Genomic DNA, 14,708 nt, shown 5'->3' with positions numbered 1-14,708 from the left:
AGGAATGCGGTTTCAGGGTACAAAAACATCCAGCCTTGATCAACATAGTACATCTCGGAAATAGGAAGAAGTAAATAAATATCGGCATGCGCAACTATAAAAATATATGTGAACTTTAATTACCTTTTTCGGTATAAGGTATATTGTCGCAGCGACCGTCCTCCCCGCGAAATGTCCAGCTATGGAAGGGACACTCCAAACAGTCCCCTTTAACACGGCCACCCTCGCCCATATTTGCCCCTAAATGTGGGCAATACGCATCCAAAATGTTTACGACGCCTCTTTCGGTTCTTTAAGAAATTGAAAACCTTATGTAATAAATAGTATAGATTATTTTAACTTCTTAAATATAGAGATCGCGTAATCCTTCTCAAAAACTTTGAACACGGAGAAATATCAGTATGAAAAAGATAATTCAAACAATACGAATGTTCTGATTCAACTTTAAAAAATCATTGAATTAACGGTAATGTGTTTTAATTAAATTATAATTACCTAATATAATTACCTAATAAATAAATTAAATATGTAAAAAATTTGTAAAATCCTCTTTATATACAAAATGATATATAAAATGGACATCACAACTTGTGTACACACTTAATGCATTCTAATTTTAAATTCATAAATAATAGAAAGAATGTAATGCATGTCAAAATTATCGACATTAATGTACGTATTGGTTAGTTCAGTATTTATAGTACTAAAAATATAAAAAAATAAAGAACGATTAAAGAACAGCGGCGGTTAAACAATCGTTGAATTTCGATGTCTGTCAAAAGAAATTTTGCACCCTCTGACGTACCTGAAGACCGCAAAATTTTCTCCGAGGGCAGATACGTGTTTCACCTGGCCCTTTTTTATTTGCGAACTCTCGAGCAAAGCGAACCATCCATTCGGATATACCGGTGGTAGTTTACCCACTTTCCGATTTCTGGATCTCATATAAACACCACAGTCGGTCCGTGTTCTACCTTCATTCCTCAAGTCCTTTAATAAATATCAAGCTAATTTTAGAGAATGCCGCATAAATTAAAAAAAAAAATGTTTAACTTATTTAATAAAAAAAATTTAATTATCTTTAAAACACGCTCTCTCTTTCTCTCTTTCTCCTTTTATTTTATATTCTGATTGTTAAAAAAGAAATTTCTCTAAAAATTGTATATAATTGTAAGATAAGCATTTCAAATGCTAATTGCAAATATTAATTTTTTAATTAACTTTTTAATCAATTTAGCTAATACTGTTGCTGTATTTAAGAATTGTTCTTTTAATATTGAAGAAAAAATGCTTGCATGTGCAGTCATTCGAAAAGATTACTACTCACTCTGACCCAGTTGAATTTGAAGAAATACGCAAAGTAGATGAAGAAGACCAGCATGGTGGTCGCAATCCCGATGTACCATTCCAGCATCGTCTCTTCTCCCGGTGTCACGCTCGCACGGTGTCCCTCTTTCGACTCCTTTATCCCGACAGGTACACCTTGCAATTCTTGGCTCCGCTCGCGTGTGCACGGAAGATAAACGGGAGCGTGCAAAGTAAAAACGATGACGAGAAATGATGAGGAGATGGGGGTTAGAAAGAAAAAGAGAAAGAGTTAGACGGGTTGAAAGGGTGTGGGGGGAGGAGGAAGAAGCTACCGGCAAAGAGGACGCGCGTGTTCGTCGGGAGCTGGACAAAAAAAGGGCTAGGAGGACTCCTGTCCGAGGAAGGACAGGACGAGAGGATAAAAAGATGAAAGGGAGAAAAAGAAAGATAACTTGCGGTATAGTTAGTTAGTTAATATGTAAGCGCACACATGCGTGTGCATCAGTATAAGCGATGCAACGCAATGCGTGTAAGAGACCCACAGCCAGAGGGAGAGTCAGCGAGGTAGAAGACTTGGAGAACGCGATGGATCCAGAGGGTACGTGAGAAGGAAGACGCGTCGGAGAAAGGGAAAGGGAAAGAAAGAGAATACATAGAGTGCGCATATATATATATATACACAAAAATGGAAAGAAGCTCGGGAGGGGAAAAAAAGCGCGTTGATATGGAAAAGGAGAAACCATCGATGGAATCACTTTTATAAAAGTTTTCGGGCAATTGAAACACTTGGAAAGTTCATTCGCGGTTTTATATACGCCGGTCGTTCCGTCGTGTTCTCCCGAAATGCGTGTTTCTTTTTCGAAGCGCCGCGATTGACTCGGGGCTGGAGCTCGGCGGCGTCGTGTGTCACGTAAACGGTTATCCGATTATGTATGCCCGGCCACGGGCGGAGGACGCGACGAGTCAACGAGCGGCTTATATATCGATGCCACCTATATCATCGGATCTAAAACCGCGGCGAGTTCCCTTCGTCTTCTTCTTATCCTCCTCTTTCACCTCAACCGCTTCTTCATCGTCCTCTTCAGCCGACCGGCGTGTCTCTTTTTATCGAGACTGTATATCGATCAATGCTTCAAGCTCGCCGATGTATACGTCCGTCCATACGCTTAGCATATCGGTTCTAGCGGACAGAATCACGGGGATTCGCATTTATATTCCAACGTTTCTGGTTTTGCGTCGCTAACACGGACGAATGTTTCCTCTTCTTCTTATTTTTCTCTTGCGAAAGATATATATTTTCCTTTCCCCGGTGTATCTTTTCTCATGAACGCGCTACTAGTGTCATCAGTGACGATGACTGACAGCACGCACACATCTATCCTTTCCTCCTTCTGGTTCCCCCTTCGTCTTCTTTGGCCGAAATCCTTAGCTTGCGAAATAGTAAACGTTGGTATCGTTTTTCGAACATTATCCGACATGTATCGTATGAACAAAATGATTATATAAAGAATATCGGCATTATCGAAGCGAAATATGAATAAAGATATAAAGAAAAGCATAGCCGATGTATCCAGCGGAAAAGTAGAAAGAAGCAAAAAAATTTTCCGCTTTGAAAAAAACGACAAGTAAGAAATATATATATGGCAGAATTATTGATGTCTTATCCAGACAAAAATGACATTTATAAACGAATATAATCATGTAAAGTAAAAATAGCAAGAGTAAATGATTATTCATACGAAATATATAAGATGTATTTTCCTAAAGAACAAGAAAGAATAGAATAGAAAGAATCAATTCTGACACTTAAGAATCCGTTCAAAAATTTATATTTTAATGTTTCAATGAAAAATAAGCATCATAAATCTTCTTTCATTGTCAAGTAACGCATATATAAGGTCTATATTTCTCAATAAACAATTAGTTTCCATTATCTTTTGAAATCGATAAAATTTCGAAAGATATAAATAAAAAAACAGGAAAAGCGAATGACCTCTGCCCGCAGGTAATCCAGAATCAAAAGATAGAGTATCCCTTAGCGAGAAAGTTAAGTAAAAATAGCAAGAGTAAATGATTATTCATACGAAATATATATAAGATGTATTTTCCTAAAGAACAAGAAAGAATAGAACAGAAAGAATCAATTCTGACACTTAAGAATCCGTTCAAAAATTTATATTTTAATGTTTCAATGAAAAATAAGCATCATAAATCTTCTTTCATTGTCAAGTAACGCATATATAAGGTCTATATTTCTCAATAAACAATTAGTTTCCATTATCTTTTGAAATCGATAAAGTTTCGAAAGATATAAATCAAAAAACAGGAAAAGCGAATGACCTCTGCCCGCAGGTAATCCAGAATCAAAAGGTAGAGTATCCCTTAGCGAGAAGGTTTAGGATACTCGGTCGATGCGACCCGCTTTTGCAATTTAAAAATCTGTCGGGCCGCTGTCCGTCACCGACTATGTTAAGCATACCGGATAAGTATACGGTCTCGTAATCTCGAGGTGGTAACGCGCTGCATCCCTGATGTGGATATACGTGGAGCGAACGGATTAATTATTCAAACGTATACCAAGACAAGAAACTCCCCGGCGCGAGATCGACGGTGACGATAAAATCGCCTCGTAAATTCACGAAATGACGCGTTTTCCCTTTTATCAAGATGCTCGTCTCTTTCTTTCTTTTTTTTTTCTTTCTCTCTCCCGTGGCCGAAAAATTCTAACACTCGTGCTTCGCGCCGCCGCAGCGTAATATTATTCGGTGAGACGACGGTAATGAGATCGGTTTCGTTCGTTCGTTCGCTCGCTCGCAGAACCCGTATCAGGCGGAATCGAAAGCTGCAAGACAGCTAACGCGTGTCATATGCTGCGTGGCAATAATCAAAATATTTGAACAATGCGTAAAGCTCGAAAGTGCTTAATTGTCATTTCTCGCGCCGAAGAACATGGGGCGAGATCATCTTTCAATATATTACTTGGAACATGCTTACCGCCTTGTCGCTTTCATTCGAATAACTTTCCTTTAATAATCTTTGCGAGATGTCTTTAAGGGCATATATATAAAACAGCCACACAATTCAAGCTCCAAGGATGATACTCCGATGTAAGAACGCCTCCGTCAAATTGATTACCTTTAACATTTAAACAAAAAATTAATTATTTATTCATATATCGTGCTATAATATAAAAATTATGATGCTTATTTATCTTATATATACACAGAATGCTGTTAGCAGTTAAATAATAATGCACTGTTTTTTACTAAAGATGTACAAAAAACTAGAAATATTTCTTAATTACGAATTCGTAAATTAATAGCAATAAACAATTATATAATTACGTATAATACCTTATACGTGTCATTATGTGATGTAAAACGTTCAAGTTAACGCAAAATTTTCCAAGATAATCACATAAAATTCATAAGTTATATCTCGTTGTTCGATAAATTTTTTTTTTTTTTAATATTTGAAATAAGTGTATAGTTATATACCTTCCGAACATCCTGTATAATTGACGATAAATATTGTAATTTATAATAAAAATACAAACGTTATGAGATATTTGTAAACAATTCTCTGCAAATTTCATTACGAAGACATTTTCTTGTCGTTATATCATCCATATGTCTGTTGTATTGGATGAGTTACCGTTTTGAATTCCAACCGTTATATTTCTCGAGAGAATATTTAGTGTATAGGCAATGTTTTAATCTACCGTTACCGATTCCAATTTTATGTAACGCTAGCGATTAGAAATAATTGATTAATCAATGCACTTTCTCTATTTCTTTTTCGTTCGCGAATTCATTCGAAAAGAATTTTAAGATCGGATGCCAGATTAAAATCCGTGAGCCAAATGAAACACATTAGCAATAGTTTTCAGTTACGTACACATACATATGCTAAAGAACGTTTTTATACTCTCTCTTTCAAAGATAAAATATTCCAACTTACAGAGTACTTACGAAGAAGTGGAGCAAAAAGGTCTATCACCGATCAAATGTTCAACAAGGAGATGCTATATTATGCGCTATATCTTTTATTAGACGCGACAATTTTTCTCTCCACTGCAAAAATATGTTTACCGCCTTTTTGCCGTAATGAAATACGATCTCGAGCAAATGTTCACACAGGATGACCAATAGCAAAATTTCTGATTACATAAATAGTTAGAAATTTTATTGTTGCTCATCCTGCAAATTAATCTACTATAAAAAGCTGCTTTTCAGGAAGAAACACACGATGTCACGCGATTGGCTATAGAATAGAGGAACTTTCGGGACTGTAGGAATTCTCTATTCGACAGCCAATTGCGTATCATTGAATGAAAACTGTATTTTAGCGCGAAAGCGGGTCCAAGAATTTCGTGCTCGTCTTTCCATCTATGTATAACAAACAAACTATGAGCTATCGTTGAAGCAAAGTTGATATAGCGCATCCGCGAGCAAAACTTTTAATTTTGATAAAGACGGGACTTTACAAGGAAACGCGTAGTTTGCCTGATAGACGGTACAGAGTTGAGCGTTTTTTTACTCTCGACGTTCAAACGAGATCTCAAGATGGGTGTGCCGAAATTCTTTAGATACATAAGCGAGAGATATCCCTGCCTCAGCGAGGTCATAAAGGAACATCAGGTATTTGGAAAAAAAAAGAAAAGTACAATGTTATCTTCGAGCAACGAACATCTTTCTTCTTGTCTTTTTGTTCGTCCGCATCGTTTCTTCATGATGCGGAGCAAAGAGCTTACCTTCTCTTAAATAGTTCACTACACATTCAGTAAGAAAAGCGAGACTTTTAATAATTTATATAGTTCTGTGCAAAATAACTTTTGTCAATAATTGTCTGTTTTTTCCAGATACCAGAGTTCGATTATTTATATTTAGATATGAATGGTATCATACATACATGTTCACATCCGAATGATGATGTTTGTTTCCGTATTTCTGAGGAGGATATTTTTAAAAACATATTTCACTATATAGAAGTGTTATTCAACATGATACGCCCACAAAAGTTGTTCTTCATGGCGATAGATGGTGTAGCGCCTAGAGCTAAAATCAATCAGCAGAGGGGTCGACGATTTAGAGCTGCCAAGGATGCAGAAGTACAAGAGGCTAAAGCTAAAGCAAAGGGTATTGAAATACCCAAGGAAAAGAGATTTGACTCAAATTGCATAACCCCAGGAACACTTTTTATGGCTAAACTTGGCGAACAGCTCAAACGTTTTGTTGAACATAAAATTTCTATGGATGATACTTGGATGAAATGTAAAATATTGTTCAGTGGATCTGAGGTATCTTTCCTTGACATTGTAATATATCAGAGAAAACTAATATAATTTGTTTTCTCTCTGTAGCGAATATAATGTATATATGTGTATAGGTGAAAACAATTATTTGATAGAATAGAGTAAATTACTAAAGTATTACTGTTTCAGGTTCCTGGAGAAGGAGAGCATAAAATTATGGATTATATAAGATATATGAAAACAAGCAAAGATTACAACTGTAATTCCAGACATTGTTTATATGGTCTAGATGCTGATTTAATAATGTTAGGTCTCTGTTCTCATGAGCCAAATTTCTCTCTTTTAAGAGAGGAGGTCAAATTTGGTAAACAACAAGTAAGGATGACTCCTGAGGAGACAAAGTTCTGCCTTCTTCATTTGTCACTTTTACGAGAATATATAGAGCATGAGTTTTCACCAATCAAAGACAAATTATCTTTTCCATTTGACATTGAGAAAATTATCGATGACTGGGTTTTAATGGGTTTTCTCGTGGGAAACGATTTTATTCCCCATTTGCCAAATTTACATATTACAAACGGTGCACTGCCAATTCTGTACCGTGCATATATGGAAGTATTACCAACACTCGAAGGTTCAATTAATTTGTCAATACTTTAATATAGTAAAATATATATATTTTATATTATTGTGTGTGAATAAAAGTAATATTATTTTACTCTAGGTTATATAAATGAAGCAGGAACATTAAAACTGGATCGTTTTGAAAAGTTTATGGAAAAACTTAGTCGTTTAGACTTAGAACAATTTAATGAACAGTATGCCGATTTAAAATATTTTGAAAGTAAAACAGGCAGACGGCCCAATGAAACTGAACGTCATGTATACAAGAAATCGGAAGATGACGAAACTGCATTTCCGCAAAAAATACAAAATAAAGATTTAGATGCTCTAATTAAAAGTACTACAGAGATGGTACTTATTTAAGTGTTTTTTGAATGATTGCTAATTTTAGAGATAGATAAATAATAACTTTGTAATACAGTCCTTAGGTCATTCTGATGATGATGATGAAGATGATAGTGACTATATAGTTGATATGGATATGATAAATGACGAATCTGATAGTGATATATATAATATGGAATTTGTACAACATAAAAGAGATTATTATATGAACAAATTGGAATACAAAAATGTTGATGCGTAAGTTTTAGTATTATATATAATTTTACACGAGATATCTGTAAAATTGTAATTTCATCATTTTTTCATGGATTATTTTAGAGAAGTTTTACGTTCGCAAGCTGAAGGCTATGTCAGAGCAATACAATGGAATTTACGTTATTATTATCATGGCTGTTGTAGTTGGTCATGGTATTATCCACATCATTATGCCCCATATATTTCAGACATAAAAGATTTTAAGGATTTGAAATTAGAATTTGAATTGGGAGAGCCATTCTTACCTTTCCAACAATTATTAGCTGTGTTACCTGCACATAGTAAAGATCTATTACCAAAAACATTCCAATCACTATTGATAGAAGAGTCTTCTCCTATTATAAATTATTACCCACATGATTTTAAAACTGATCTAAATGGAAAAAAACAGGAATGGGAAGCAGTTGTGCTTATTCCATTCATTGACGAAAAGCTATTGTTGGCTGGTGAGCAATATTTTTCTCTTTATCCGATAGAGAGTTGAAGATATGTGACATTTATCTGAAACACTGATATTCAAATTATATACATTTTATTATAAAAAATTTCTATATATTTAAAATATGAATATAAATTAAGCACATAAATCTCTTTATTCTGTATTCATTTGTTTGATAGCTATGGAGCCACACTTATCGAAATTAACAGCGGAGGAACAAGCAAGAAACAAATATGGATCGATGTGTCTATATACATATAATGATGCAATCCGAAGTGTTCAGAAGGCAACAACATACTTTCCGGAATTTATCAATTGTGCTCAGTTAACTTTAATAAACCGCGACGAAATTTTTGTGCCGCGAGAACAATTAGTTCGAGGATTGTCCCCGGGTTTCAATCTCGATGTTTATTATCCGGGATTTCCTATATTGCGGCATTTACAACATACAGCGCATTTAGAAAAAGCAAAGGTACATATGTCGTTGTTGAATTTCAATATTGCTTCGATTCTTAACAGTTTGTTACACAAGTGTCTTTTCAGGTCAAAGTATTCCAACAGGCATCAATGGGAGAAAATATGATCCTAAGTATAATATCAAACGAAGCACCTAATTTAACGACCTTAGCGTCAGAACTATTAGGGAAGAGTGTGTATGTCGGATGGCCTCACTTGAAGGAGGCTCTCGTGATTGGCGTGGCTGATAACGATGTAAAATTCAGTTTGATTAATCCACTAGAGGGTTACAGTGATAATAATTTGAAAAAGGAAGTCGTAAAGGATTTGTTAGCTGTGGAATGGCGTACACAAAAGAAACAAATCAGAGACACGTAAGATAAAATTTTTTAACATAACATTAATAATAGAATGGTATTAAGAGTATAACCATATAATATTTGTTTTTAGACATATGTCGCGTCTTGGAATAGACATAGGCGATACGAACGTATTATTTTACGCCCGTACATACTTGGGAAACAAATACATTTTCGGTGTGCAGGGAAAAGTGACGATCGAGAAACAATGGAGCGATTTTCCCACGGCTTACGCTTATCAGACTGTGGTTAAAAACATTTCTGTCTACAGCAAAAAACTACCGGTTTATAAAACTATGCATGATATTTTTGTACCAGGCACTTTCTGTTTCATGTTGGGACATCCTTATTATGGTGCAATGGGAGAGGTACAATTGCATATATATATATATATCAAAATAATTATTGGAAGAATTCATAGTTAAATTTATCGAAATGATAACTAATCTGATAAATTAATTAAGTTTGTATAAATCATTGAAAAAACAATTTTTAAATTCAAGAGCATTTTATGAACTTACAGGTTATGCAATATAAGGACCATCCAAAGCCACGCAGAATCAAAATTTCTATAAAGATTACAAAGGAGCCAACATTTGAGGTCATTAAACAAGCCTATGCGCAACAGAGGACTCGATATATGCATGGCAGTATTGCTGCACAACGTCTTGGAATAAGTAGTCATCTTTTAAGTAGAATTACTGGAACAATTTATGTTATACAAGCATCGAAAGAGGAAATTGCTAAATATAATGTTGGATTGAATTTAAAGTTCAATAAAAGGAATGAAGAGGTGAGAAAAATTGTTATTCAAACAAATTTGACATTTGCATTATTAAATATAATTTTATATAGATGTAACTAATGTATCATTATGCATACAATTTTGTGGATCAATTTTCTTTTATCTCTGTCTAATACATCAAAATTTTTAAAGATGCCTGGTTACACTAGAAAAGAAAATAGTCAATGGTTGTACAGTGCAAAAGCAATTGAATTGATTCGCAATTATATGACGAAATGTCCCAACTTGTTCGAACGTTTGGCTCAAAATGTAACAAACGACATTTTCCAAGAAGAGGAGCTATTTGACAAGGGGTACATTGTGTATTTTATTACCTGTACTTTATATTATCAAAATCTGTACATAATACATGACATTGTAGATCAAACGAGCTGAAAGATACAGTTGTATGGCTGAAAACACAATTGGACGGTATAGAAAGTCGTGCCTGTGGCATGGATATCGTCGAAATGGAATTAGTGAAACAGATCGAGCAAGAAACAGAGGAATACCTAAAGACTCAGAATACCAAAGTAGTCTTTATACAAGTAAAACCACAATTGCTCTTCAAGCCAGGATTACATTTGCGTAGTGTGCCGCCTGATCCGAGTTCCCAGAATCGTTTATTCGACAGAATATGCTGCGTTCGAAGCGGTTTCAGCGTACCGCTCGGAGCTAAGGGTGTTATAATAGGAATACGAAAGGCGAACAATCCAACGGACATTATGTACGACGTTTTGTTTGACCAGCCTTTCATCGGTGAGAGAAGCACATAATTTTCTGAAATACGAAAAAAAACTTACGGTATATTCTATTTAACGATTTATATACTACAGGCGGACTTACATTAAGCGGTTGCTCTGCATCTCGCGGCTATCGTTTGGCAGCTATGGACTTCATAAATATCAGCTTTGGCGAAAGAAACGAGCAGGGGAATCCAGCAAACGAATCGGCAGATTGCCGCAAACAAATCGCGAATCCAGCTTCTCCTAATAAAAAGAACGATCAATCGTCGAAGTCGTATCCGCAAATGCAACTCGCAAAAAAAGGACTCGAAAAATTAAGTCGAGACATTAGTTTGGGCATAATGGTACAACAAAACATGATAGAATCAGACTCAAAGACGGTGCCTTACGCGGCATTGCCTCAAAATTCCCGCCAGAACGCACCACCTAATCAAACGTCTGAATTTCAAGCGCTATGGGACGATTTGCATAAGATACAGGTACAATATAGTGATATAAATTTACGAAATTGTTTCATGAATCTTGTAAATATTTGCTATATGATATAGAAACCGAACGGACCGCCCGAGAAAATACCATCGAATCCAATGATGACAAAGATTAAGCCATTCAGCAACAATCATAATATGCAATCGGTAAATATTGTTGGATATGTGTTAGTATGTTCTAAAATTATATGTTTGATCAATCACTGTATTTCCCCAAAAAACAGCCACAAGATCCTAGCGCATTCTTGAAAGCTATGTTAAAGATTCCCGATGTAAATGCGCAAACAAATAAGCAACAGAGCAAACACTCTACATCCGCGATGACGCTTCAGAAAGCGGCAGTTTCGCAAAAAGATCAAACATTAAATCCCCCACCTTTGGTTCAACAAATGTTTGATGTATGTCTATCTATGTCCTATTGTGCTATATATATGTATATGATTTGTTGTTCGCTGTTTGTAATACAGAAAAAAGGAACAATTATATGTATATTCGTTTAATAATTTTTACATGAAATGTGTGTTGTTGTTGCTATTTTTTTAGCACGCCCGACGAACGGAAGAAAGAAAAGAGAGAGCACATTCAGTTTGGTATAGCACACAATTATTACAACATTTCTCGTATAGCGGAGCTGGCATACCAAAGTATAATTATATCATCGATGAAAAAACGGGTTTGATTAGCGCCCACATTATGATAGATCATGCAAGAGTTTTTAAGGGCGATCCTTGCATCACTCACGAACTAGCCACAGAAAGTGCTGCAAAACGAGCATATAAGGTACGATAAACGTATAAAAAATTAATATCGATCTTGTATTTTGTATTAATATAACTATTATTATTATTAGGCATTAAATCTAAGTATAGTAGCGACACATGATGCGAAAATCGTAATGACACCTCGACCACAATGGTATAATAATCAACAAAGTAATTGGGTTCAAAATATCCGACCTCCTATAATGCCCATGGGACCTCCGAAAATGCCACCGTTTCCGCAAAATCTACTTATGCAGCCTAATATATTCTACCCGAAATGGAACCAGAAATTGCCGTCAAATCCAGCGTTCGGACAAACCGCGTTGTATAACCAAGCCAGACAACAGCAAACTAAACAAGGACAACAAAAGGGTCCTCAGAATGGACCGAAGATGGAGATTAAGAATAGTACCACGTTCGTGCCATTACAAGCACAGAAAAAGAGCAGAAACGCCAGTGTAAAACAAGCTGCAAGAGAAACCAATCCAAATTCCAAGAAGAATTCGAGCCCTAAAGTGCAGCAGCAACAGCAGAAGAAAGAAGAAACGTCACCCAAGGTTTGTAAATAAAAGTTATATCGCCTCTTAATGCAATCCCCAACTCGAATTATTAAATCGTCAATTTCTTACGCAGAAAGAAAAACAAGAGGTTGTAAATAAAGTCAGGGAAAAGACATTAAACGAACGGCAACAACAATCACAGCAACAACAGCCGCAATATAACGCGGGAAAATCGTCCAAACCTAGGAAATCGCGCGTCGCCGCGAAATTCGGTGCACCACCGTTATCAAACGGCGGTGAACCTCCCCAGTGAAAAATCTATTCTGTCTTTTAAGATGGGATAACTTTGCAAATTATATATGTACATACAAGATAATACCGAAATCCCACCACGCGTTCGTTTTCTACATTTTATAATAAAAACGAGCAATTTTCTTTGAAGATTTCCAATGGGCCAGTTTATCTCTTGTTGCAAAGACTTTACACATTGGTGCATTGAACATTTTTCGTACTTAGATATAATCACACCAAGTAATAATTTGTAGATTCTTTTTCTCGAATCAAATGTATATACTTTGAACTTATATACGTAACATATGTAAAGAATGTAAGTGAGAAAGTTAGTTGATTGTTTAATTTGCCTTTTTTACATTTTGCTATGCATTAGCTATGTGTATCATTTATACTCATGAATTTTTATGTTTTGATATTAGCACGATATATTATCAGAATACTTTATGATTATATGTGTGTTGATGAGTTATTTTACTTTTTTATGAGAATGTTCGAAAATTATTTATTCAGATATTTTTACGTAATTAACTATAAAAAAGTTACAAAATTTAAATGGTATGCACAAAAGCTTGAAGCAAAAGTATATCGTAAAGATTTTGATAATAATATGTTTCCTCTTTTTTTAAGGTTTTATTTTATTAAAATACATATGTATCATGCGCACACACATGACAATCAGTTTATACTATATTTAACTTTATTGAAAAAATTCAAATTCAAATTCGTTAAATAACATTGGTTTGTGCATAAATGGATTTAATTTATTATTTAATAACGAGTTATGCGCGATTTAGAAAAAGCAGCGAGACATCTATTTTTATTGCAGCATATGATTTGTATCTCGATAGGCAACATTATGCAAGTAACATATGTATGTTACATACATAAGATAAGAAAGTGATATTAAACAATATACAAATAACAACATGTGTCCACGACAATTTTTTCTGTGTTTCTTTTTTCTATATTACAGCAAGGAACAAATCAAAATTAAATAATTAATAGAATAAACTCTAACAAGATGTTTCAATTTTACTGTAAAATAAAGCAAATCATAACTGATTACTGAATATATTTTTTTTACAATGATCTCAAACATTGTTTTGAATTATTTTTATGTGTTCCTTTCATTTCTCATAGCGATTTTTTAATAGATCAGTAAAAAAATTTCTCTTCCTCTCTCCCTTATTTTCCCCACTTTTTATCTATCTTGTATATATATGTAATAGTTTATCAATTACCTTCTTCAGTGTGGGAAATCCTATAGATATGTACACACAAATTAAAACCCTTCCTATCACAAATTATATAAATATTGATATTTTTATCATGATAATGAAAAAGATATTCGATATGGCATAAATGTTCATTGAATTACCTTTGGACAATTCTCTTAAACTCGGCTGTAACAATTTCGAAAGAGATTTAACTTGAAATCAAAATGATATAATCGGAAAGATATGACAATTCCTCAATTTACTTTTTTATTATTTAAAAAATTTCCCTCCATTCTTTCTCTCCGTGAGTCAGCAAAAATATTTTTTCCAGATCTATCATCATAGAGAAAAGAATTATATCGAACATTTATACAAATTACATTATTTATATCATAGAGAATCGTCAATAAACAGACGATATGCTTTGCTGAAAGAAAAAAATACATTTATGACTGCATATCTTTTCTCATAAGTAGGATATGGGAGCAATAGGCAGTTTTTCTTTTTTTTTTCAAAATTGAGGCGGCGGGCAGCGGATCTAAATAGTAGACTCTCTGTTCAGACTTGTAATTATATTCTCCACTCTCACCACACTTTTACTAATTATATTGAGATATTTTGTTTCGTTCGGTCTCGACTCCTTTTTTTTATTTTTTTCCCCCGAAAGTTATGGTTCGATGACGCGATTATATAATACAAAGCAAGGACACTTGACTATATGTATATATATTAAATATATATTTTTTTATCGTGATTTATCTTGCATCATGTGTGACACTACTGAGACATTTCTCTATATTTGATACGCTATTTAATACTTGTATAATCCATGAATATTTTACAATTCAAACAAATGCAAAATCTGTATGAAAGAATAT

General features: G+C 34.4%; 3 protein-coding genes across 6 annotated transcripts in view; 1 reads left to right on the top strand and 2 right to left on the bottom strand.

Annotated features, from left to right (window-relative positions):
• Positions 1 to 5,560, bottom strand: part of LOC115236188 (cholesterol 7-desaturase) — a 7,776-nt gene extending 2,216 nt beyond the window's left edge. The window contains 4 exon segments of the mRNA XM_029808478.1: positions 124 to 290; positions 806 to 990; positions 1,328 to 4,443; positions 4,865 to 5,560. Of these exon segments, the coding sequence (XP_029664338.1) occupies positions 124 to 290; positions 806 to 990; positions 1,328 to 1,414 (439 nt within the window). The 5' untranslated portion in view covers positions 1,415 to 4,443; positions 4,865 to 5,560.
• Positions 5,561 to 5,728: 168 nt separating this feature from the next.
• On the top strand, positions 5,729 to 13,535 carry LOC115236182 (5'-3' exoribonuclease 1). Of its 2 annotated transcripts, XM_029808468.1 has the most exons (18): positions 5,729 to 5,948; positions 6,170 to 6,607; positions 6,752 to 7,196; positions 7,287 to 7,537; positions 7,608 to 7,768; positions 7,850 to 8,232; positions 8,405 to 8,697; positions 8,769 to 9,055; positions 9,132 to 9,408; positions 9,564 to 9,833; positions 9,978 to 10,138; positions 10,207 to 10,583; positions 10,661 to 11,049; positions 11,119 to 11,205; positions 11,283 to 11,456; positions 11,602 to 11,838; positions 11,909 to 12,376; positions 12,453 to 13,535. In XM_029808468.1, exons 1-18 carry the CDS (start codon positions 5,874 to 5,876, stop codon positions 12,630 to 12,632), a joined length of 4,953 nt encoding a protein of 1,650 aa, XP_029664328.1. In that variant the 5' UTR covers positions 5,729 to 5,873; the 3' UTR covers positions 12,633 to 13,535. The 2 variants fall into 2 exon arrangements, with proteins under 2 accessions (XP_029664328.1, XP_029664329.1); XM_029808469.1 differs by lacking the exon at positions 11,283 to 11,456.
• Positions 13,536 to 14,568: 1,033 nt separating this feature from the next.
• The window catches only part of LOC115236183 (importin-13), a 13,988-nt gene continuing 13,848 nt past the window's right edge, over positions 14,569 to 14,708 (bottom strand). For all 3 annotated transcript variants that reach the window (XM_029808471.1, XM_029808473.1, XM_029808470.1), the window contains one exon: positions 14,569 to 14,692. The gene's annotated coding sequence lies outside the window, so the exon portion shown is untranslated. The remainder of the gene's footprint in view (positions 14,693 to 14,708) is intronic.

This window comes from Formica exsecta, unplaced genomic scaffold, assembly GCF_003651465.1.
Source record: "Formica exsecta isolate Colony F162 unplaced genomic scaffold, ASM365146v1 scaffold245, whole genome shotgun sequence".
NCBI lineage: Eukaryota > Metazoa > Arthropoda > Insecta > Hymenoptera > Formicidae > Formica > Formica exsecta.
The sequence above is the reverse complement of the archived record's forward strand: the minus strand, read 5'-3'. Positions and strand labels throughout refer to the sequence as shown.